Below are 24,433 nucleotides of genomic sequence, written 5' to 3' on the forward strand. Positions count from 1 at the left end.
TACTGGTACAGAGTCAATGTGGAGGCTATATACAGTGTGTTACGGTACAGAGTCAATGTGGAGGCTATATACAGGGGGTACCGGTACAGAGTCAATGTGTAGGCTATATACAGGGTATTACGGTACAGAGTCAATGTGGAGGCTCTATACAGGGGGTACTGGTACAGAGTCAATGTGGAGGCTATATACAGGGGGTACTGGTACAGAGTCAATGTGGAGGCTATATACAGGGGGTACTGGTACAGAGTCAATGTGGAGGCTATATACAGGGGGTACTGGTACAGAGTCAATGTGGAGGCTATATACAGGGGGTACTGGTACAGAGTCAATGTGATGGGGGCACCGGTTAGTCAGGGTAATTGAGGTAATATGTACATGTAGGTTGAGTTATTCAAGTGGCTATGAATAGAAAATAACAGAGAGTAGCAGCAGCATAAAATAGGGGGGGGCAATGCAAATAGTCTGGGTAGCCATTTGATTAGATGTTCATGAGTCATATGGATTGGGGATAGAAGCTGGATTGGGGATTGGGGATAGAAGCTGCTTAGAAGCCTGTTGGACCTAGACTTCGCACCACTTGCCGCACGAGTGCTACAGGTCGCTAGTCATTTAGGCAGGTTACCTTGGTGTTCTTGGGCGCAGGGACTATGGTGGTCTGCTTGAAACATGTTGGTATTACAGACAGGAAGAGGTTGAAAATGTCAGTGAAGACACTTGCCAGTTGGTCAGCGCATGCTTGGAGTACATGTCCTAGTAATCCGTCTGGCCCTGCGGCCTTGTGAATGTGGCCCTGTTTAAAGGTCTTACTCACATTGGCTGCGGAGAGCGTGATGTCCGGAACAGCTGATGCTCTCATGCATGTTTCAGTGTTACTTTCCTCGAAGCAAGTATAGAAGTAATTTATCTCGACTGGTTTGCTCGTGTCACTGGGCAGCTCTCGGCTGTGCTTCCTTTGTAGTCTATAATAGTTTGCAAGCCGAGCCGCTCTTGCTGCTGGTGATTCTCTGGTCCACCTCTACACAGACGACACCATTCTGTATGCTTCTGGCCCTTCTTTGGACACTGTGCAAGTGTGGCCTCCAACTGCTCTTAAAGGCAAGTAAAACTAAATGCATGCTCTTCAACCGATCGCTGCCCGCACCTGCCCACCCGTCCAGCATCACTACTCTGGACGGTTTTGACCTAGAATATGTGGACAACTACAAATACCTAGGTGTCTGGTTAGACTCTAAATTCTCCTTCCAGACCCACATTAAGCATCTCCAATCCAAAATTAATTCTAGAATTGGCTTCCTATTTTGCAACAAAGCATCCTTCACTCATGCTGCCAAACACACCCTCATAAAATTGACTATCCTACCGTTCCTCGACTTCGGCGATGTCATTTATAAAATAGCCTCCAACACTCTACTCAGTAAATTGGATGCAGTCTATCATAGTGCCATCTGTTTTGTCACCAAAGCCCCATATACTACCCACCACTGCGACGTGTATGCACTCGTTGGCTGGCCTTCACTTCATATTCGTTGCCAAAGACTTTGCTATGAAAACCCCACCTTATCTCAGTTTACTGGTCACCATAGCAGCACCCACCCCCAGCAGGTATATTTCACTGGTCATCCCCAAAGCCAATTTCTTCTTTGGCCGCCTTTCCTTCCAGTTCTCTGCTGCCAATGCTGTCTTGTTTGTCTGTTTCTGTGTTTGGGCCTGATATGGTTCTCAATCAGAGGCAGGTGTTAGTCATTGTCTCTGATTGGGAGCCATATTTAAGTAGCATGTTTTGTGTTTGGTTTTGTGGGTGATTGTTCCTGTCTTTGTATTTGTTACACCAGATAGGGCTGTTTTTTTCTTCACATTTCTTGTTTTGTATATTGTTCATTTATCATCTTCATTAAAGATGTATCACAATAACAACGCTGCGTTTTGGTCCGCCTCTCCTTCAACAGAAGAATCCCGTGACATTACCTCCCTAATCTTACAACATTTGTGCACACTGTGCATAGATTTTTCTATTGTGTTATTGACTGTACGTTTGTTTATCGCATGTGTAATTCTGTGTTGTTTTTGTCTCACTGCTTTGCTTTATCTTGGCCAGGTTGCAGTTGTAAATGAGAACTTGTTCTTAACTGGTCTACCTGGTTAAATAAAGGTGAAATAAAGTTTAAATAAATAAAAAATCCCGGAACATATTCCAGTCTGTGATAGCAAAACAGTCCTGTAGCTTAGCATCTGCTTCATATGACCACTTATTTATTGACCGATTCACTGGTGCTTCCTGCTTAAATATTTGCTTGTAAGCAGGAATCAGTAGAATATAATTATGGTAAAATGTTCCAAATGAAGGGCAAGGGAGAACTTTATAAGTGTCTCTGTGAGTGGAGTGAAGGTGGTCTAGAGTTGTTTTCCCTCTGGTTGCATATTTAACAAGCTGGTAGAATTTAGGTAAAACGGATTTAAGTTTCCCTGCACTAGTCCCCAGCCACTAGAAGCACCGCCTCTAGATGAGCGTTTTCCTGATTGCTTATGGCTCATTGAGTGCGGTCTTAGTGCCAGCATCAGTTTGTGGTGATAAATAGACAGCTACGAAGAATATAGATGAAAACTCTTAACATTTTCACTGTGCATTCTGTCATCTTCTAAGGAGCGAGAGAGACTTCTATTTTACCTCAAGTCACCCCCGGTGCTGGGCACATGCAGTGCTAGCAGTACTATCAATTCTCCATATTATCTCTCTATACTTCTTTTGTTTTTCTTGGACTAGTGTGCTTTGTGCTCCTCTGCAGTAAATCAGACAACAGCTACTTGAACAAAGAGCAATCATGTTCATAACCACAGACTGTACTGTAGCCGATCGAAGCTTGTACAAACTTACAGAAAGGCACCTTCCTTAACTTCGCAAATTCTGTTGTTTTCTCTTTTCAATGACTTTCATTTGAAAAGTCAATGAGTATCTTTATTGTTGAGTTGCAGCTATATACATTCCTTTGATGGAGTGAATTTCAATTTTCAATATCAATCCAGGCTGCAAGTTATATCGGTAGCAAAAACACTGTCTCTGAATGTCAACAAAAGGTGCCTCATGAAAACACATTGGAGCACAAAAGCCTGTGGTGTTCTCTTTGTAATCACTCTGCAGGCGAATTGGCGGCTCAATAGCGAATAAATTAGTTTGGCCAATTTGAAAATGTAGAATATTTGTGCACAGTGGCTGCATCAGCGATCAGGAAACACTAGACTTACTGAATCCAATTAAGATTCCAATTAAAGAGGCAGTGAGCAGTTGAAACAATGACAGAGCATGCTCCCCACCCCTGTTTTGGTAAAAAGCTGAGGGATGGGGCTGGGCTGTCTTGGCTGGAGACAGCCTAGCCCTGCCGAGCTAGGCTATCTCAAGCCGAACGCATACGCAGACTTGAAACCCAGAGTTGTCTGTATTGCGGTATGGCCAGTCATTTTGTGTCTACCTGTCCCTGCAAGGGACCTAGCTCATTCGTTGGAGTGATGGGTCTTAAAGATAATAGTTATTTTCCCCTTACTCGCCCCCCTCTCCATGCCACCCTGCTGTGGGGCAACCAGTCCAAGTCTCTCTAGGTACTCATTGACTCGGGGGCCGATGTAAGTCTCACGGATGTTACCCTGGTGTCCGAGCTGGGCATCCCCATTCAACCCCTCTCCATTCCCATAGGTGTTAGTGCACTGGACGGGCGCTCTATAGTCCGGGTCACCCACCAGACCACCCCCGTCAACCTACGAGTATCAGGGAACCACAGTGAGATGATTTCCTGCTTGTTGAGTCTCCGCAGGTTCCTGTGGTATTGGGATTGTCTTGGCTCCAGCGACACAATCCCTCGAATGACTGGGCTATTGGTGCCATCATGGGCTGAAGCCCGTCCTGCCACACTCATTGCCTGACGTCAGCTCTGTCTGCCCCAGGTCATCTTCCTGGGGACTTGCCCCAGACCTGTCTGCCTGCTCTGCAGAGAACCAGGACCTCCAGGAAGGTTTCAGTAAGGCCTGAGCCACTTCGCTTCCACAGCACCGACCGGTATCCAAGAAGGTCAAGACTGAGGCACTGGTACGCCGCTATAGTGCGGCAGCTACACATTTACATTTACATTTAAGTCATTTAGCAGACGCTCTTATCCAGAGCGACTTACACCCCCGGAAGACACCCCCCCCCCCTGCTCTTTGTCCTCTGTTGCTCTGTACCCTCCGTATTTTTCCTACCTTTTCTGTGTCTACAATCAAAATCATGTCCGACTGCCCCTTGTCTTCTGTTTCTAGGCCCATCCCTCCCCCCGTGTCATCGATGGCCAGCCACCATACATGGTGAGAAGCCTCCTGAGGGTTCAACCACGGGGCAAGGGTTTCCAGTACCTGGTTGACCGGGAGGGTTATGGCCCGGAGGAGAGGTGCTGGGTTCCCGCTAAATACATTTTGAACCCAGCCCTCATCCTGACTTTCACCACCGGCACCCCAGTCAACCAGGTATCCACCCAGGTGGAACGCCAGGTGGCATCCCTAGAGGGGGGGGGGGATACTGTCATGCCCTGATCTGTTTCACCTGTCCTTGTGCTTGTCTCCACCCCTCCAGGTGTCGCCCATCTTCCCCACTTATCCTCTGGGTTTTTATACCTGTGTTTTCTGTCTGTCTGTGTCAATTCACCAAGCTTACCAATGTTTGTCCTGTCCGCTCCTGTCTTTCGCCAGCCTCTCTTTTCTCGTCCTCCTGGTTTTTTACCCTTGCCTTGCCTGAGCCTAACTGTCGTCCTGTACCTTTGCTCCTACTCTGGATTATCAACCCCTGCCTGTCAATGACCCTGATCCTAACTGTCGTCCTGTACCTTTGCTCCTACTCTGGATTATCAACCCCTGCCTGTCAATGACCCTGAGCCTAACTGTCGTCCTGTACCTTTGCTCCTACTCTGGATTATCAACCCCTGCCTGTCAATGACCCTTAGCCTAACTGTCGTCCTGTACCTTTGCTCCTACTCTGGATTATCAACCCCTGCCTGTCAATGACCCTGAGCCTAACTGTCGTCCTGTGTCTTTGCTCCTACTCTGGATTATCAACCCCTGCCTGTCAATGACCCTGAGCCTAACTGTCGTCCTGTACCTTTGCTCCTACTCTGGATTATCAACCCCTGCCTGTCAATGACCCTGAGCCTAACTGTCGACCTGTACCTTTGCTCCTACTCTGGATTATCAACCCCTGCCTGTCAATGACCCTGAGCCTAACTGTCGTCCTGTACCTTTGTTCCTACTCTGGATTATCAACCCCTGCCTGTCAATGACCCTGAGCCTAACTGTCGTCCTGTACCTTTGCTCCTACTCTGGATTATCAACCCCTGCCTGTCAATGACCCTGAGCCTAACTGTCGTCCTGTACCTTTGCTCCTACTCTGGATTATCAACCTCTGCCTGTCAATAACCCTGAGCCTAACTGTCGTCCTGTACCTTTGCTCCTACTCTGGATTATCAACCCCTGCCTGTCAATGACCCTGAGCCTAACTGTCGTCCTGTACCTTTGCTCCTACTCTGGATTATCAACCCCTGCCTGTCAATGACCCTGAGCCTAACTGTCATCCTGTACCTTTGCTCCTACTCTGGATTATCAACCCCTGCCTGTCAATGACCCTTAGCCTAACTGTCGTCCTGTACCTTTGCTCCTACTCTGGATTATCAACCCCTGCCTGTCAATGACCCTGAGCCTAACTGTCGTCCTGTACCTTTGCTCCTACTCTAGATTATCAACCCCTACCTGCCTTGACCTGTTGTTTGCCTGCCCCTGTTTCAATAATCATTTTTAATTCACACAGTCTGTACTTGAGTCTTAACTTGATAACTGATAGCTTTAATAGTAGTGATGCATGTATTCAGGAAGTAAGATAGGTTATAGGATAGTAGAGGACAAGGTTTGCAGTTCCCTCTTGTCTGATAGGACAAGGACCTCGAAAGGCTAATAACTTGAAGCTATCTAGCCTCAGCAATAATGTGGCGTCTATGGTCGACGCATGTAATAATCAAACAATTGTCTAATTGCTCTTTGTTGCAGAGGAATTACATAATGTTGCGTGTCGAATGCTAAGCCAACAACACATAGTGATCATAGTGCGGGGGGTGGGAGTACGTATAGATGCACATCCAACCTGACCAATCCTCAAACAGGCTTTTCAGTTGACAGATGCTATTGTCTAGAGAATCCTGTCATTTGTTAAGATGAATCTGGGGAAAATTCAAGGATATGGACCATACACTCTCATATGGTTGGCTAGTTAGACGGATGACTATGGACGATGACTAAGTCAACCAGCTCACTAGGTTGCCTTCATTGGTGGGATAAGCCATATCCCTAAATTCATTTCAGATATCTGCGTAATTCTCCTAAGTAAAAGTCATTTAAAAAAAGATGTATTATGAAACATGACAAACATTACCTCAGGCTATAGAGCACGGTTCCATCTGGATGGAGTCGAATCATTCTGTTTTTCACTGTGACACCATGGACAAAAGACTTCTTGTCATTTAGGAAGTAGGTGTCCGGGACCCACAGCTGATCCGCTACTCGGTTATCCAGGGTTAGATTGAGGGGAATCTCTGAGTAGGATAACCGCTTGTCTCGCCAAGCTTGCTGGAAATACATAGTCAATGTATAGTCCTGTGAGAGAGAGAGAGAGAGAGAGAGAGAGAGAGAGAGAGAGAGAGAGAGAGAGAGAGAGAGAGAGAGAGAGAGAGAGAGAGAGAGAGAGAGAGAGAGAGAGAGAGAGAGAGAGAGAGAGAGAGAGAGAGAGAGAGAGAGAGAGAGAGAGAGAGAGAGAGAGAGAATATTATATAATATTATATACATATAGATTACTGGGGCCCAGGGATCAGGATGTTGGCCCCTTGTGTTCAAAGATCGTCCCAATACCTTTCAGATCACTTTCAATATTAGATGATGTTAACTTGAACGCATAGGGATCATGTCAGGTAAAGGGTGACTAAGTGGTTTAGGGAGGAGAAAGAGGGAGGAGTGAGAGGGAGAGAGAGAGGAGAGGGGAAAGAGAGAGGCACATTTGAGAGTGGGAGGAGAGAGTGTATGAACCAGGGGAGAATCATTCAAGTTAACTCGACATGAGTTGTGTCTTTTGTGGCCTGTGACCATGACTCTTTGACAGAATTCAAGACCTCTCTGTGACCCTCAAAACATTTATTTTAGCAATAAATGAATATTGGTTTTCAATGTTGTCTGCAACGCCATAATACTACTGCAAACCTGCATAACAAATTCCACCATGCCCAAATAAAAAAAGCATGTTTTGATTTCAGTAGCAAGAGCCTAAAGTTTCAGACCATCCCTTGGCATTATACATTCTCATAAAATGTAATCAAATAGATGGCTTTGCCTAAAAGCTGTCTGCACAGCATTGTAAAACAAGGTTTAAGCAAAAAAATGTGTGTAAACACATTATATATACGAAAGTATGTGGACACCCCTTCAAATTCTTAGAGTTGGCTATTTCAGGCACACCCGTTGCTGACTGGTGTATAAAATCGAGCACACAGCCATTCAATCTCCATAGACAAACTTTGGCAGTAGAATGACCTTACTGAAGAGCTCAGTAACTTTCAACGCAGCACCGTCATTGTATGGCACCGTTCCAACAAGTCAGTTCATCAAATTTCTGCCCTGCTTGAGCTGCCCCAGTCAACTGTAACAGCCGAGTGCTGAAGCGTGTAGCGCGTGAAAAATCGTATGTCCTCGGTTGCAACATTCAAATCAAATTTATTTATATAGCCCTTCGTACATCAGCTGATATCTCAAAGTGCTGTACAGAAACCCAGCCTAAAACCCCAAACAGCAAACAATGCAGGTGTAAAAGCACCACATTCACTACAGAGTTTCATACGGCCTCTAGAAGCAACGTCAGCACTATGGTATGTGTATGGTACATCTGTGTACTGTAGATATATAGCATCATCAACAAGTTTAATAGAAAAACAAGCTAAAAATATGACCCCACATCATATATACTGACTACTTCAGGTTTTTAACATCCTCAGTAACTTAGCCTGGTCCTGACTCCTCATAAGCAAGTTTATTGACTTATGAGTTAATGCAAATGATTAACAATATTCTCCATTAAAACAACATTTGACACCATTAGAGTTGAAGAGCCCTTTGCATTTCAGCTGAATAATCATGTGGTTGTTTTGCAATGCTCCCAGTCAAGGAGCATTGCAAAATTGTCAGAGTGAATTTGGAAAAAACCAACACCCTGCTCCTGTCACGCTAACAATAAGAAGCACAGCAATCCATCCATCCATGAAAAATAAACTTGGGGAGACTTGCTGTCTCAGGGCACTTTTCTCACAACTGGCTCATCTTCTCCCAACACAGGATCTCAGGCCGAGCATTAATTTTCCATATGCCTGTGATTTGCGAATATGATGACATCTCTATATCTACTGGGCTAAACGGACTGACAGGGAAGGGGGGCTTGAAAGCAAAGATTGTGCCAGTGAGCTATCGTCACGTGACTCACGGCCAGCATTTGCCTCCATTTCTCCCAACAGTAACTCAGTGTTTTGCTGCAAAGTTTATTCCTAACATGTTTGCTGCCATAACTATGTTATCGCTAGTCCTGTAAAACATTGTGTATTGTAACATTGAAAGAACAAATGAGTCTGGTTATCATTATCATAGTTTTTTATGTTTGTCATTCCTTTTCCGGTTAATGTTTTCATTGTTTATCGTAAATCCCCTATTTATATTGAGTAACGTGTTCATTGTTGGTCATTATTATGTCAATTGAGCAATAGTATTGCATTTGAAGTGTGTTAACACTGTCTATTAGATATACTAAAACGGGGCCAAACTAACAGGTCAGCCTGGTCCTATATTAACAAGGGGCCAAACTAACCAGTTAGCCTGGTCCTATATTAACAAGGGGCCAAACTAACCAGTTAGCCTGGTCCTATATTAACAAGGGGCCAAACTAACCAGTCAGCCTGGTCCTATATTAACAAGGGGCCAAACTAACCAGTCTGCCCGGTCCTATATTAACAAGGGGCCAAACTAACCAGTCAGCCCGGTCCTATATTAACAAGGGGCCAAACTAACCAGTCTGCCCGGTCCTATATTAACAAGGGGCCAAACTAACCAGTCTGCCCGGTCATGGGCCAAAGGTATGTAAGGGCACAGGAAATGGAGACACTGGTGTGTCTGCTAATGGCTGGTGGCGGTTGAGGATAACATACAATACTGTACTAAACAGGCCACTGCACGTGCAGCCTCCCAAGACTTGAAATAAATCCCAGTTGATCAGACATTATGTAGTTTGTGAAGACTCCATGGCAGTGTTGTTAGGCACGCGAGTGAACGCAGCGAGCGATATTACATGTCCCTCTCCACTCACCAATACACACTAGCATCTAATCAAATCAAATGTTATTTGTCACATGCGCCGAATACAACAGTGAAATGCTTACTTACAAACTTTTAACCAACAATGCAGTTTTAAGAGAGATAAGTGTTAATAAAAAATTACAAATAACAAAAAATTAAAGAGCAGCAGTAAAATAACAGAAGCAAGGCTATATACAGGGGGTACCGGTACAGAGTCAATGTGGGGGGCAAAGGTCAGTCAAGGTACTGGAGGTAATATGTACGTAGGTAGAGTTAAAGTGACTATGCATAGATAATAAACAGAGAGTAGCAGCAGCATAAAAGAGGGGGTGTGGGGGGACAATGCAAATGGTCCAGGTAGCCATTTGATTAGCAGTTCAGGAGTCTTATGGCTTGGGGATTGAAGCTGTTAAGCTGTTAAGAAGGCTTTTGCACACTGACTGGTAGCAGAGAGAACAGTCTATGACTAGCGTGGCTGGAGTCTTTGCCAGTTTTTAGGGCCTTCCTCTGACACCGCCTGGTATAGAGATCCTGGATGGCAGGAAGCTTGGCCCCAGTGATGTACTGGGCCGTACGCACTACCCTCTGTAGTGCCTTGCGGTCGGAGGCCGAGCTGTTGCCATACCAGGCAGTGATGCAACCAGTCAGGATGCTCTCGATGGTGCAGCTGTAGAACTTTTTGAGGATCTGAGGACCCATGCCAAATCTTTTCAGTCTCCTGAGAGGGAATAGGCTTTGTCGTGACCTCTTCACGACTGTCTTGGTGTGTTTGGACCATGATAGTTGGTTGGTGATGTGGACACCAAGGAACTTGAAGCTCTCAACCTGCTCCACTACAGCCCTATTGATGAGAATGGGGACGTGCACAATCCTCCTTTTCCTGTAGTCCACAATCACCTCCTTTGTCTTGATCACATTGAGGGAGAGGTTGTTGTCCTGGCACCACACAGCCAGGTCTCTGACCTCCTCCCTGTAGGCTGTCACATCATTGTCTGTGATCAGGTTGTGTCATCGGCAAACGTAATGATGGTGTTTGAGTCATGCTCATTGCTATGATCTATTAAATATCAGGCATGGGGTTCTTCTCTCTTTCTGATGAGATAGTCTCTTGAAGTATGAACTCTCACTTTTGGATTTGACTAGACTGATCTATCATATCAATCAGTCTGTGGTCCATGTACTCTACAGACAACACATCATAGTGAGATATTGTGAGACAGGCTATGTATAGGCTCTAGTGTCTGCACTGTACCACAGTACCATGTTCAGTGTTGCAATATTAGAAAAATAACTTGTTACCACATTATTAGTACTTTCTGTGAAGAACCTGCAATAGAAGTGATAGAAAATGGAATGAACAGGCATTGTGTGTTTGTGTGCGAAGCAGGTTGGATTACACCAGCAGTATTCACGTCATTATGACATCTTCTGCAATATGATGGAGGCTGGTGTGAGCTATTAGATAATCACTGTAGGCATTTCCTGCAATACACTGCATCTCTACACCCTACTTCACCCAGCTGTCAAAACTTTGGACAGACCCCACATTTGAATAAAGAGTGTATTATGGCTGTGGCTTGTTAGGCTGAGGGATAAAGAGTCCCCCTTGTCATCCCATTGCTGTTATTGTATGGAAACAGTGGTACCTGAAAGGGGAGGCTTGCTTGGCATGATGAACCTGATGATATATCTCTAGAGGAGAGGAGTGTTATAGCCTCCATCTCTCTGTAGGAGAGGAGTGTTACAGCCTCCATCTCTCTGGAGGAGAGGAGTGTTATAGCCTCCATCTCTCTGGAGGAGAGGAGTGTTATAGCCTGCATCTCTCTGTAGGAGAGGAGTGTTACAGCCTCCATCTCTCTGGAGGAGAGGAGTGTTACAGCCTCCATCTCTCTGGAGGAGAGGAGTGTTATAGCCTGCATCTCTCTGTAGGAGAGGAGTGTTATAGCCTGCATCTCTCTGTAGGAGAGGAGTGTTACAGCCTCCATCTCTCTAGAGGAGAGGAGTGTTATAGCCCCCATCCCTCTAGAGAAGTGTTATAGCCTCCATCTCTCTGTAGGAGAGGAGTGTTACAGCCTCCATCTCTCTGGAGGAGAGGAGTGTTATATCCTCCATCTCTCTAGAGGAGAGGAGTGTTATAGCCTCCATCTCTCTAGAGGAGAGGAGTGTTATAGCCTCGATCCCTCTAGAGGAGTGTTATAGCCTCCATCCCCCTGGAGGAGTGTTATAGCCTCCATCTCTCTGGAGGACAGGATTGTTCTAGCCTCCATCTCGCTGGCGGACAGGAGTATTCTAGCCTCCATCTCTCTAGAGGAGAGGAGTGTTATAGCCTCCAACCCTCTGGAGGAGAGGAGTGTTCTATCCTCCATCTCTCTAGAGGAGAGGAGTGTTACAGCCTCCAACTCTCTGGAGGAGAGGAGTGTTATAGCCTCCATCCCTCCAGAGGAGAGGAGTGTTATAGCCTCCAACTCTCTGGAGGAGAGGAGTGTTATAGCCTCCATCCGTCTAGAGGAGAGGAGTGTTATAGCCTCCATCCCTCTGGAGGAGTGTTATAGCCTCCATCCCTCTGGAGGAGAGGAGTGTTATAGCCTCCATCCCTCTGGAGGAGTGTTATAGCCTCCATCCCTCTGGAGGAGGGCTTGTTAGGCTGAGGGATAAAGAGTCCCCCTTGTCATCCCATTGCTGTTATTGTATGGAAACAGTGGTACCTGAAAGGGGAGGCTTGCTTGGCATGATGAACCTGATGATATCTCTCTAGAGGAGAGGAGTGTTACAGCCTCCATCTCTCTAGAGGAGAGGAGTGTTATAGCCTCCATCTCTCTGTAGGAGAGGAGTGTTATAGCCTCCATCTCTCTGTAGGAGAGGAGTGTTAGAGCATCCATCCCTCTAGAGGAGAGGAGTGTTATAGCCCCCATCCCTCTAGAGGAGAGGAGTGTTATAGCCCCCATCCCTCTAGAGGAGATGAGTGTTATAGTCTCCATCTCTCTGGAGGAGTGTTATAGCGTCCATCCCTCTAGAGGAGAGGAGTGTTATAGCCTCCATCCCTCTAGAGGAGAGGAGTGTTATAGCCTCCATCTCTCTGGAGGAGAGGAGTGTTAGAGCCTCCATCCCTCTAGAGGAGAGGAGTGTTATAGCCCCCATCCCTCTAGAGGAGATGAGTGTTATAGTCTCCATCTCTCTGGAGGAGTGTTATAGCGTCCATCCCTCTAGAGGAGAGGAGTGTTATAGCCTCCATCCCTCTAGAGGAGAGGAGTGTTATAGCCTCCATCCCTCTAGAGGAGAGGAGTGTTATAGCCTCCATCTCTCTGGAGGAGAGGAGTGTTAGAGCCTCCATCCCTCTAGAGGAGAGGAGTGTTATAGCCCCCATCCCTCCAGAGGAGAGGAGTGTTATAGCCTCCAACTCTCTGGAGGAGAGGAGTGTTATAGCCTCCATCCGTCTAGAGGAGAGGAGTGTTATAGCCTCCATCCCTCTGGAGGAGTGCTATAGCCTCCATCCCTCTGGAGGAGAGGAGTGTTATAGCCTCCATCCCTCTGGAGGAGTGTTATAGCCTCCATCCCTCTGGAGGAGGGCTTGTTAGGCTGAGGGATAAAGAGTCCCCCTTGTCATCCCATTGCTGTTATTGTATGGAAACAGTGGTACCTGAAAGGGGAGGCTTGCTTGGCATGATGAACCTGATGATATCTCTCTAGAGGAGAGGAGTGTTACAGCCTCCATCTCTCTAGAGGAGAGGAGTGTTATAGCCTCCATCTCTCTGTAGGAGAGGAGTGTTAGAGCCTCCATCCCTCTAGAGGAGAGGAGTGTTATAGCCCCCATCCCTCTAGAGGAGAGGAGTGTTATAGCCCCCATCCCTCTAGAGGAGATGAGTGTTATAGTCTCCATCTCTCTGGAGGAGTGTTCTAGCGTCCATCCCTCTAGAGGAGAGGAGTGTTATAACCTCCATCCCTCTAGAGGAGAGGAGTGTTATAGCCTCCATCCCTCCAGAGGAGAGGAGTGTTATAGCCTCCAACTCTCTGGAGGAGAGGAGTGTTATAGCCTCCATCCGTCTAGAGGAGAGGAGTGTTATAGCCCCCATCCCTCTGGAGGAGTGTTATAGCCTCCATCCCTCTGGAGGAGTGTTATAGCCTCCATCCCTCTGGAGGAGTGTTAGAGCCTCCATCCCTCTAGAGGAGAGGAGTGTTCAAGCCTCCATCCCTCTAGAGGAAAGGAGTATTATAGCCCCCATCCCTCTAGAGGAGATGAGTGTTATAGTCTCCATCTCTCTGGAGGAGTGTTATAGCGTCCATCCCTCTAGAGGAGAGGAGTGTTATAGCCTCCATCCCTCTAGAGGAGAGGAGTGTTATAGCCTCCATCCCTCTAGAGGAGAGGAGTGTTATAGCCTCCATCCCTCCAGAGGAGAGGAGTGTTATAGCCTCCAACTCTCTGGAGGAGAGGAGTGTTATAGCCTCCATCCGTCTAGAAGAGAGGAGTGTTATATCCTCCATCCCTCTGGAGGAGTGTTATAGCCTCCATCCCTCTGGAGGAGTGTTATAGCCTCCATCCCTCTGGAGGAGAGGAGTGTTATAGCCTCCATCCCTCTGGAGGAGTGTTATAGCCTCCATCCCTCTGGAGGAGGGCTTGTTAGGCTGAGGGATAAAGAGTCCCCCTTGTCATCCCATTGCTGTTATTGTATGGAAACAGTGGTACCTGAAAGGGGAGGCTTGCTTGGCATGATGAACCTGATGATATCTCTCTAGAGGAGAGGAGTGTTACAGCCTCCATCTCTCTAGAGGAGAGGAGTGTTAGAGCCTCCATCCCTCTAGAGGAGAGGAGTGTTATAGCCTCCATCTCTCTAGAGGAGAGGAGTGTTAGAGCCTCCATCCCTCTAGAGGAAAGGAGTATTATAGCCCCCATCCCTCTAGAGGAGATGAGTGTTATAGTCTCCATCCCTCTGGAGGAGTGTTATAGCCTCCATCCCTCTAGAGGAAAGGAGTATTATAGCCCCCATCCCTCTGGAGGAGAGGAGTGTTATAGTCTCCATCTCTCTGGAGGAGTGTTATAGCCTCCATCCCTCTAGAGGAAAGGAGTATTATAGCCCCCATCCCTCTGGAGGAGAGGAGTGTTATAGTCTCCATCTCTCTGGAGGAGTGTTATAGCCTCCATCCCTCTGGAGAAAAGGAGTTTTATAGCCTCCATCCCTCTAGAGGAGAGGAGTGTTATAGCCTCCATCTCTCTAGAGGAAAGGAGTGTTATAGCCTCCATCCCTCTGGAGAAAAGGAGTTTTATAGCCTCCATCTCTCCTGAGGAGACGAGTGTTATACCTTCCATCTCTCTGAGAATCACCAGAAGAGCGGTGCTAGCCAGTATCAGTGTGGAGTTAGCTGTCATAACAGCATTGGTAATGAGCATCACTAAGTTAGAAGAGAGAAACTGAGAGCTAGATTTATGTGAGCTGGGCTTCCTGTGAGGAAGACAATTATAGTCTCCAGACTCCCTCGCAGCTGTTGGCTTTGTATTGAAAAAGCTCTTTAACAGATGTCCAATGGTTCAGTGTGGCCCTTACCGCGGTCTTAAAACCAAACTTCCTCACATTCAAGAGTATGAGTATGCAATATGAAGTTTGAAACCTGAAGATCTTTTTCATTTCTACCTTTTTAAAGTTTCCCCAAAAATGTATTGCTCCTCTCAGACTCAGGGCAAGTGCTTCAGGCATGCCCTACCTCGGTAAGTGGCCACTGCAGTCTAACATGCTGACCACAATGCTCAAGTCACGTGCGCCTGCATTGCCAGGCGCTAAAATAGAACTTGTTTGACACGCTGCATGTCCCGCCTCTCCCATCTCCTCATTGGTTTTTAGGAGCATATACCCACCTGGGTGATTGAAAGATGAAATGAGGTCCACACTCCAGTCCAGTTGGTGGTGGTAATGCACCTTATAGTTGGTTGCCAACCGCCATATAAAGTCCAAAGAAGAAGAAGAAGCCTGAAGGAGGAGAGATTACTAGAAACAAACTCTGTTTACCCTTTTATCTGTGGATTCATTGTAGAGGACCTTGTGCATTTCAGGTAAAATATCAACCCAATGTTTATATACCAGGACAAATTAGCTAGCAACAGCAAGCTAACTAGCTAAATTGCCATACATGTTTAATGCTTTTCGACCTGTCCCCAAATGAATATAGTTGGTTCGGAGTTTGTTAAGATATTTCAATTTGCATGTCCTGATCGCGTCTGTTGTGGGTGAACAAAATCAACACGCAAGCGCAAATGCTGTCTGCGAGCGGTCTTCACAGAGTGCTAACTGAAGAGACACATAGGGACACGGGCCAGAACCCAATACCTATAGACTGCTGTGCAATTCGAAATGTTCACTCAGCTGCTGACAGGAAAGTTTTCATTACAAATACTATTATAGTTGTGCCGGTTGGCATATATTGGTTGAAGCTCAATGTTAAATAAATAATTATCTCCTTACCATCATGTCTAAACCAATATAACACCAACAACAATGGAAATGTGCAAATCATCTTGATTGGAGGCTCACAACACACTCCCCAGCTCTTGTCATGATCAGTGCTTGACTTGGGCCTGGGCTGTCTGGAGCGCCATACCGGCATCTCATCTCCTTTATAAAACAAAGTGGCCTATCACCTGCCCAGATTCACACACAGCAAAAAAGGTTGATCGAATTGGATGTAAGGCCAGATCTGCATTGAATAGCAATGGAGAGTGTGCATTCATCCTGATTATGCTTTGTTCAAGATTATTTGACACTAGTCTGTGAATTCGGTGTATCCATGGCAGTAGACTGTTGGAGTTTGAGATTGCGCAGATAAGAATGCGCCAGGCTGAATGCGCAGAATGTGCCGTTCCAAGTTGTCAAATGAGGGTTCTTACAGTCATGAAAATCGTGGAAAAGTCATGGAATTGTATTATTGTGTTTTCCTTTTTAAATATATTATCAATCACATAAAAATATACATATGAGCCATGATCAGAATTAGGTCTACCCTTCATTGAGAGATATTTCAGCATTAGGTAGCCTGTACAATAATGATAGACTAACTAAGTAGACAATTTAAACCATAACTAGCCATGCTACAAGCTATCTTAGATAGTTAACCTTTTAGCTACAGGCCTAAGAATGAAAGTTATTGGCTCATTTTTGCCTTTCCACCAGCACTGTTGAGAAATTACATCTGACACCGTTATTTTAAAGCAGGTATTACACTTATTAAACTGTCGACTATGTAATTCCGATAACTTTCTTCTAGGAATAGCCTAATTTGCAAATAGGTTCCATTCTGTGCATGAATATTTTGCCTTGTAAGGTTATAGATAAACATGCCTTAGTTAGCTGCCTTGCTTTAAAGTAGCTTACCTTATCAAGTGTATCCCTGATTCATTGAATGAAGGAATAATTATATAAAGACAAAAGTATTTGGTTGTGATGTTGCAATATTTTATATCAAGGGTGGCCAACGATTCTCCAGGAGAGCTATTGGGAGTGCAGGCTTTTGTTCCAGCCCCACTCTAATACACAACATTGTAGCCTAAACATCAGCTGCTCAGCAGGACTTTGATAGGCAGACTCGGGTGTGGTTCAGGGCTGGATCAAATGCTTTGGTGTTTGCCCAAGCACTTCACGGCTGATTAAAATCATCAAAGTTTGATGATGAGTTAGTTATTTGAATCAGCTGTGGTTATTTGAATCAGCTAGGGCAACAACCAAATCATGCACCCCGGGAGACGGGACCGAATTTGGGAAAACCTGGTCTAATGAACCCACATGAAAAAAGATATCTCCTGCACCTCTTTCATCCCAAATCAAGCACTGAGTACGCTTCCTCCTCTGTCAACACATCAACTGTTTAAAAGAAGTAAACCTTCAATCAATCAATGAACCAAAAAGGGCCATTTTGACCATTCTCTTTCATGTATAGTTTTTGACACCCCCCCCTTTCCCGAATTACACCCCCCTCCCTTTCCCGACATACACCCCCTCCCTTTCCCGACATACACCCCCTCCCTTTCCCGACATACACCTCCTCCCTTTCCCGACATACACTCCCTCCCTTTCCCGACATACACCCCCTCCCTTTCCCGACATACACCCCCTCCCTTTCCCGACATACACACCCTCCCTTTCCCGACATACACCCCCTCCCTTTCCCGACATACACTCCCTCCCTTTCCCGACATACACACACACATTGGAGCGCACAAGCACGGTGTGTGCTTATTTAATTGATTAGGTTTCTCTTAAAAGATACTTTGGGTTGGTTGGGCATTGTTGAATGGCAATGGACAGCGAGTGTGACATGTAATAGTACTAGTCCGTGTGTCTTTCTACTACAGAGGAGAGAACGGTAGAGGGACCCATTCTTAAACTCTCCATTAAGATGTCGTTGCCCTCATCTGTTAGATGCATGCCATCCAGGCTTTTTTGTTCAAGCCCAGAGCTACCTCACCTGATTCTACTACTCAGCTGTTCATCGAGACCTCAGCTGTTCATCGAGACCATATCTAGTACAATCATGTGTGCTAGAACTGGGCTTGAACAAGAAAGCATTCATAACCCTGTAGCTCTTCAAGAGCAATTGTGGTCATCCCTGAATTGTATTTACAAAGTTTACTATGTCTGATGAATGTACGTTTGATTGTAAATTGTATATTTAAGCAATAAGTTCCAAAGGGATGTGGTACATGGCTTTGGTCTGAAGGTGAAAAAGAAAGGAAATTCATGCACCACATTGCGTACTTCACCTATGCTCTACCAAGGTTTTCCAGCACCACATTGCGTACTTCACCCATGCTCTACCAAGGTTTTCCAGCACCACATTGCATACTTCACCCATGCTCTACCAAGGTTTTCCAGCACCACATTGCGTACTTCACCCATGCTCTACCAAGGTTTTCCAGCACCACATTGCGTACTTCACCCATGCTCTACCAAGGTTTTCCAGCACCACATTGCGTACTTCACCCATGCTCTACCAAGGTTTTCCAGCACCACATTGCTTACTTCACCCATGCTCTACCAGGGTTTTCCAGCACCACATTGCGTACTTCACCCATGCTCTACCAAGGTTTTACAGCACCACATTGCGTACTTCACCCATGCTCTACCAAGGTTTTCGAGCACCACATTGCGTACTTCACCCATGCTCTACCAAGGTTTTCCAGCACCACATTGCTTACTTCACCCATGCTCTACCAAGGTGTTCCAGCACCACATTGCGTACTTCACCTATGCTCTACCAAGGTTTTCCAGCACCACATTGCGTACTTCACCCATGCTCTACCAAGGTTTTCCAGCACCAAATTACGTACTTCACCCATGCTCTACCAAGGTTTTCCAGCACCACATTGCGTACTTCACTCATGCTCTACCAAGGTTTTCCAGCACCACATTGCGTACTTCACCCATGCTCTACCAAGGTTTTCCAGCACCACATTGCTTACTTCACCCATGCTCTACCAGGGTTTTCCAGCACCACATTGCGTACTTCACCCATGCTCTACCAAGGTTTTCCAGCACCACATTGCGTACTTCACCCATGCTCTACCAAGGTTTTCCAGCACCACATTGCGTACTTCACCCATGCTCTACCAAGGTTTTCCAGCACCACATTGCTTACTTCACCCATGCTCTACCAAGGTTTTCCAGCACCACATTGCGTACTTCACCCATGCTCTACCAAGGTTTTCCAGCACCACATTGCGTACTTCACCATGCTCTACCAAGGTTTTCCAGCACCACATTGCGTACTTCACCATGCTCTACCAAGGTTTTCCAGCACCACATTGCTTACTTCACCCATGCTCTACCAAGGTTTTCCAGCACCACATTGCGTACTTCACCCATGCTCTACCAAGGTTTTTACAGCACCACATTGCGTACTTCACCCATGCTCTACCAAGGTTTTCCAGCACCACATTGCGTACTTCACCCATGCTCTACCAAGGTTTTCCAGCACCACATTGCGTACTTCACCCATGCTCTACCAAGGTTTTCCAGCACCACATTGCGTACTTCACCCATGCTCTACCAAGGTTTTCCAGCACCACATTGCGTACTTCACCCATTTGACCCATTTGACAGATTTGACCTACTACAGTACCTATGTTGGTCTATTGCACTTCCAACAATGTGTAGGCTGTATTAGGCCGTATGTATTTATAGACATAGGCCTATTTTAAATGTGTATTATTGTAGCCGTCATAATTCTTATTGCCACAAAAAAATACAAATACACACAACTTTAAGCTACACAGTCATTTGTCAGCGGTCATGCACTGTCAATTGATCAGCACAGCAATTGATAAAACAGGACCATGTTTGAAAAATAAGTGGTTCTGAGCTTATGTCAATTTTCCGCAGGTAAGCTAACGGTTACAGAAATCAGCAATGCAGACAGGCTCTATAGACCTCTATATATATATGAGTGACTGTGTCCAACACACCCCCTACCGATGTAAAAATAGGTTATTAAAAATATGAATGTATTGTTAAAATAAAGATTTATGGAAATACAGGTAAGGCACTACAACAAGACAAAACAACTCAATCAAGCCTGCTCGTCTTGTAAGTATAAAAACCAAGCTTGCTTTCACATCATATAAAAGCTTGAAAAGGTAGTGGAATGGGGTAATGTCTGAGTGTGGGGTGGAAAGACTGCAATACTTTACCTTGTTTGCGGTACAAATCACATCATTGTGGGAGCACATCCTCCAAGAGCATGAATTAGGCTGTTTGAGGAGGTTTGAATCCTAAGCACATTGTTTGAAGTACAATAGACCAACATAGCTCCTGTACTTGGTCAAAGCTGTCTGCTAAAAACCCTTGGTAGAGCATGGGTGAAGTAGGTATTGTGGTAAATCGTGTGAATTACCTTTCTTTTTAAGCTTCAGACCAATGCCTACTTCTCAATTAAAATTACGTTTTTTTGTTTTAATATTCAACAGGGATTAATCAAGTCTCCACATGTATCATTATATAACCCTGTTCCATATCGCTGCAAATTGTATTTCAGATACAGTAAGTCCTCCTTCCATGCTATTGCTGTGTTTTGTTTCTGTTGGACACGGAGATTGAAAACAACAATGACAACAACAAAACATATTGTTGAGTAGGCCTGGCACGACTGTCCTCGTTGGGCCAAAAACGCTGCAGGCACAATTGGTTTATTAGACACAGCCTCGGGGGAGAGATGATGTCACTGTCTCCCCCCTTCCTTCATTTCTGTTTATCTCTCTATCTCCTTCCCTCTCTCCTTTTATTTCTTCCCCATTTCTATGACTTTCCAAATCTATCTCAGTAGAGAAACCTCTTGTGTCAATCCACGTGCCTATGCTGAAGAAAATAAATCTTCTGACAATTTCACAGCAAGTATGTGAAGTCTGATCATTATTTCTTAATAAATAGGGAGTCACTGGAGCTACACTATCCATAAACTAGCTGGTGTTGGATCATGTTGGAAAGTGCTAGAAGGTTTTAAAGGGTTTATGATAAAAGCTGAATTGGAATATCTCACACTGCATGCCAACCAAAGCCTGCTGGTATGTAAAACAGGGGGATTTTTTAATGCTGGTATGTAAGACAGGACGATTTTAATATCCTGGTATGTAAGACAGGGGGATTTTAATATGCTGGTATGTAAGACAGGGGGATTTTAATATGCTGGTATGTAAAACAGGGGGATTTTAATATGCTGGTATGTAAGACAGGGGGATTTTTATATGCTGGTATGTAAGACAGGGGGATTTTAATATGCTGGTATGTAAGACAGGAGGATTTTAATATGCTGGTATGTAAGACAGGAGGATTTTAATATGCTGGTATGTAAGACAGGGGGATTTTAATATGCTGGTATGTAAGACAGGGGGATTTTAATATGCTGGTATGTAAGACAGGGGGATTTTAATATGCTGGTATGTAAGACAGGGGGATTTTAATATGCTGGTATGTAAGACAGGGGGATTTTAATATGCTGGTATGTAAGACAGGAGGATTTTAATATGCTGGTATGTAAGACAGGGGGATTTTAATATGCTGGTATGTAAGACAGGGGGATTTTAATATGCTGGTATGTAAGACAGGGGGATTTTAATATGCTGGTATGTAAAACAGGAGGATTTTAATATGCTGGTATGTAAGACAGGGGGATTTTAATATGCTGGTATGTAAGACAGGAGGATTTTAATATGCTGGTATGTAAGACAGGGGGATTTTAATATCCTGGTATGTAAGACAGGAGGATTTTAATATGCTGGTATGTAAAACAGGGGGATTTTAATATGCTGGTATGTAAGACAGGAGGATTTTAATATGCTGGTATGTAAGACAGGGGGATTTTAATATGCTGGTATGTAAGACAGGGGGATTTTAATATGCTGGTATGTAAGACAGGGGGATTTTAATATGCTGGTATGTAAGACAGGGGGATTTTAATATAATGGTTGTAACATAGGAAATGATCTCTTTAAAGGATTTCCATAAGGGTTGACCTTAACAAGACGACTGAATCATAAAGCAACTTCACACTCTTCTCCTGTCTATGGGATATACAGTGGGGAGAACAAGTATTTGACAAGTACACTGCCGATTGTGCAAGTTTTCCTACTTACAAAGCAAAAATCCAGAAAATGACATTGTATGATTTTTAAGTAATTAATTAGCATTTTATTGCATGACATAAGTATTTGATCACCTACCAACCAGTAAGAATTCTGTCTCTCACAGACCTGTTAGTTTTTTTAAGAAGCCCTCCTGTTCTCCACTCATTACCTGTATTAACTGCACCTGTTTGAACTCGTTACCTGTATAAAAGACACCTGTCCACACACTCAATCAAACAGACTCCATCCTCTCCACAACCAAGACCAGAAAGCTGTGTAAGGACATCAGGGATAAAATTGTAGACCTGCACAAGGCTGGGATGGGCTACAGGACAATAGGCAAGCAGCTTGGTGAGAAGGCAACAACTGTTGGCGCAATTATTAGAAAATGGAAGAAGTTCAAGATGACGGTCAATCACCCTCGGTATGGGGCTCCATGCAAGATCTCACCTCGTGGGGCATCAATGATCATGAGGAAGGTGAGGGATCAGCCCAGAACTACACGGCAGGACCTGGTCAATGACCTGAAGAGAGCTGGGACCACAGTCTCAAAGAAAACCATTAGTAACACACTACGCCGTCATGGGTTAAAATCCTGCAGCGCACTCAAGGTCCCCCTGCTTAAGCAAGCGCATGTCCAGGCCCGTCTGAAGTTTGCCAATGACCATCTGGATGATCCAGAGTAGGAATGGGAGGTCATGTGGTCTGATGAGAAAAAAATAGAGCTTTTTGGTCTAAATCTACTCGCCGTGTTTGGAGGAAGAAGATGGACGAGTACAACCGTGAAGCATGGAGGTGCATGGAGGTGGAAACATCATTCTTTTCTGCAAAGGGGACAGGACGACTGCACCATATTGAGGGGAGGTGGATGGGGCCATATATCACGAGATCTTGGCCAACAACCTCCTTCCCTCAGTAAGAGCATTGAAGATTGGTCGTAGCTGGGTCTTTCAGCATGACAACGACCCAAAACACACAGCCAGGGCAACTAAGGAGTGGCTCCGTAAGAAGCATCTCAAGGTCCTGAAGTGGCCTAGCCAGTCTCCAGACCTGAACCCAATAGAAAATCTTTGGAGGGAGCTTAAAGTCCGTATTGCCCAGCGACAGCCCCGAAACCTAAAGGATCTGGAGAAGGTCTGTATGGAGGAGTGGGCCAAAATCCCTGCTGCAGTGTGTACAAACCTGGTCAAGAACTTCAGGAAACATATGATCTCTGTAATTGCAAACGAAGGTTTCTGTACCAAATATTAAGTTCTGCTTTTCTGATGTATCAAATACTTATGTCAAGCCATAAAATGCAAATTAATTACTTAAAAATCATACAATGGGATTTTCTGGATGTTTGTTTTAGATTCCGTCTCTCACAGTTGAAGTGTACCTATGATAAAAAATTACAGACCTCTACATGCTTTGTAAGTTGGAAAACCTGCACAATCTGCAGTGTATCAAATACTTGTTCTCCCCACTGTAGTTAGTGAGAAGACCCATCCTTCAACCAGATGTCCACAGAACGGTCTAATGTTAACTCACTTCAGTCAATGGAAAATCTTTTAAAACAGGCACATCCCTTCTCTACCTTACTCCATTCACACAGCCTAGCGTATACAGCAGCACTGCTGACTATCCTAAAAATAGACGACAGATTTATAACCATAGCTGTATACCGTATGTCCACCCAGTCCCCTGGGATACTTGTGTCTGGGTATGTGTGGGATTCAGACTGTCTTTGAACAACAGCTTGTCCACACTGCACAGAATATCTGCCATGGACGGCTATTTGTTGCCCCAATGCCCTGTGAAAAGAAACACAGTGAAAATGCTGCAGGGTGAAGTGGAGAACCAACCATAACCAATCTCAACGTATAGAAATGTCAGTCTCAATGCAGCGCCATATGTGTGTGTGTGTGTGTCATGTTCATTTTTGCAGGATGTTTCACTCTTCAGTTACTGAGAAGCCGAGCAACAAAAGAGCATGTTCTGGTTGGATGATTGGATTTCCAGAGGGCATTATTCATCACTGAGCACTAAACCTCTTATAGGGGTCTGTCACTTTTTTGTCTTTCACAGATGATTTCCTAAGTATAGCCTGTTGGAGAGGAGATGGCATTTCAGTAAAGCACTATCTCTCTAGGGCCTTTCTACTCCTTCATTATTTAGACATACACTGAGGGTACAAAACATTAAGAACACCTTTCTAATATTGAGCTCCACCCCCTTTTGTCTTCAGAACAGCCTCCATTCGTCGCAGGCATGGACTCTACAAGGTGTCGAATGCGTTCCACAGAGATGATGGCTCATGTTGACTCATGCTTCCCACAGTTGTGTCAAGTTGGCTGCATGACATTTGGGTGGTGGACCATTCTTGATACACACGGGAAACTGTTGAGTGTGAAAAACCCAGCCGCGTTGCAGTTCTTGACACAAACCGGTACACCTAGCACCTACTACCAT

The 24,433-nt window shown here is 45.1% G+C and overlaps 1 protein-coding gene across 1 annotated transcript in view; it reads right to left on the minus strand.

Moving 5' to 3' along the window:
• Positions 1-24,433, minus strand: part of LOC124013966 (gamma-aminobutyric acid receptor subunit beta-2-like) — a 100,548-nt gene that overhangs the window by 52,446 nt on the left and 23,669 nt on the right. Inside the window, exon 4 of the mRNA XM_046328575.1 lies at positions 6,437-6,657. Coding sequence (XP_046184531.1) covers positions 6,437-6,657 — 221 coding nt within the window. The remainder of the gene's footprint in view (positions 1-6,436; positions 6,658-24,433) is intronic.

This window comes from Oncorhynchus gorbuscha, linkage group LG02, assembly GCF_021184085.1.
Source record: "Oncorhynchus gorbuscha isolate QuinsamMale2020 ecotype Even-year linkage group LG02, OgorEven_v1.0, whole genome shotgun sequence".
Taxonomy (NCBI): Eukaryota; Metazoa; Chordata; class Actinopteri; order Salmoniformes; family Salmonidae; genus Oncorhynchus; species Oncorhynchus gorbuscha.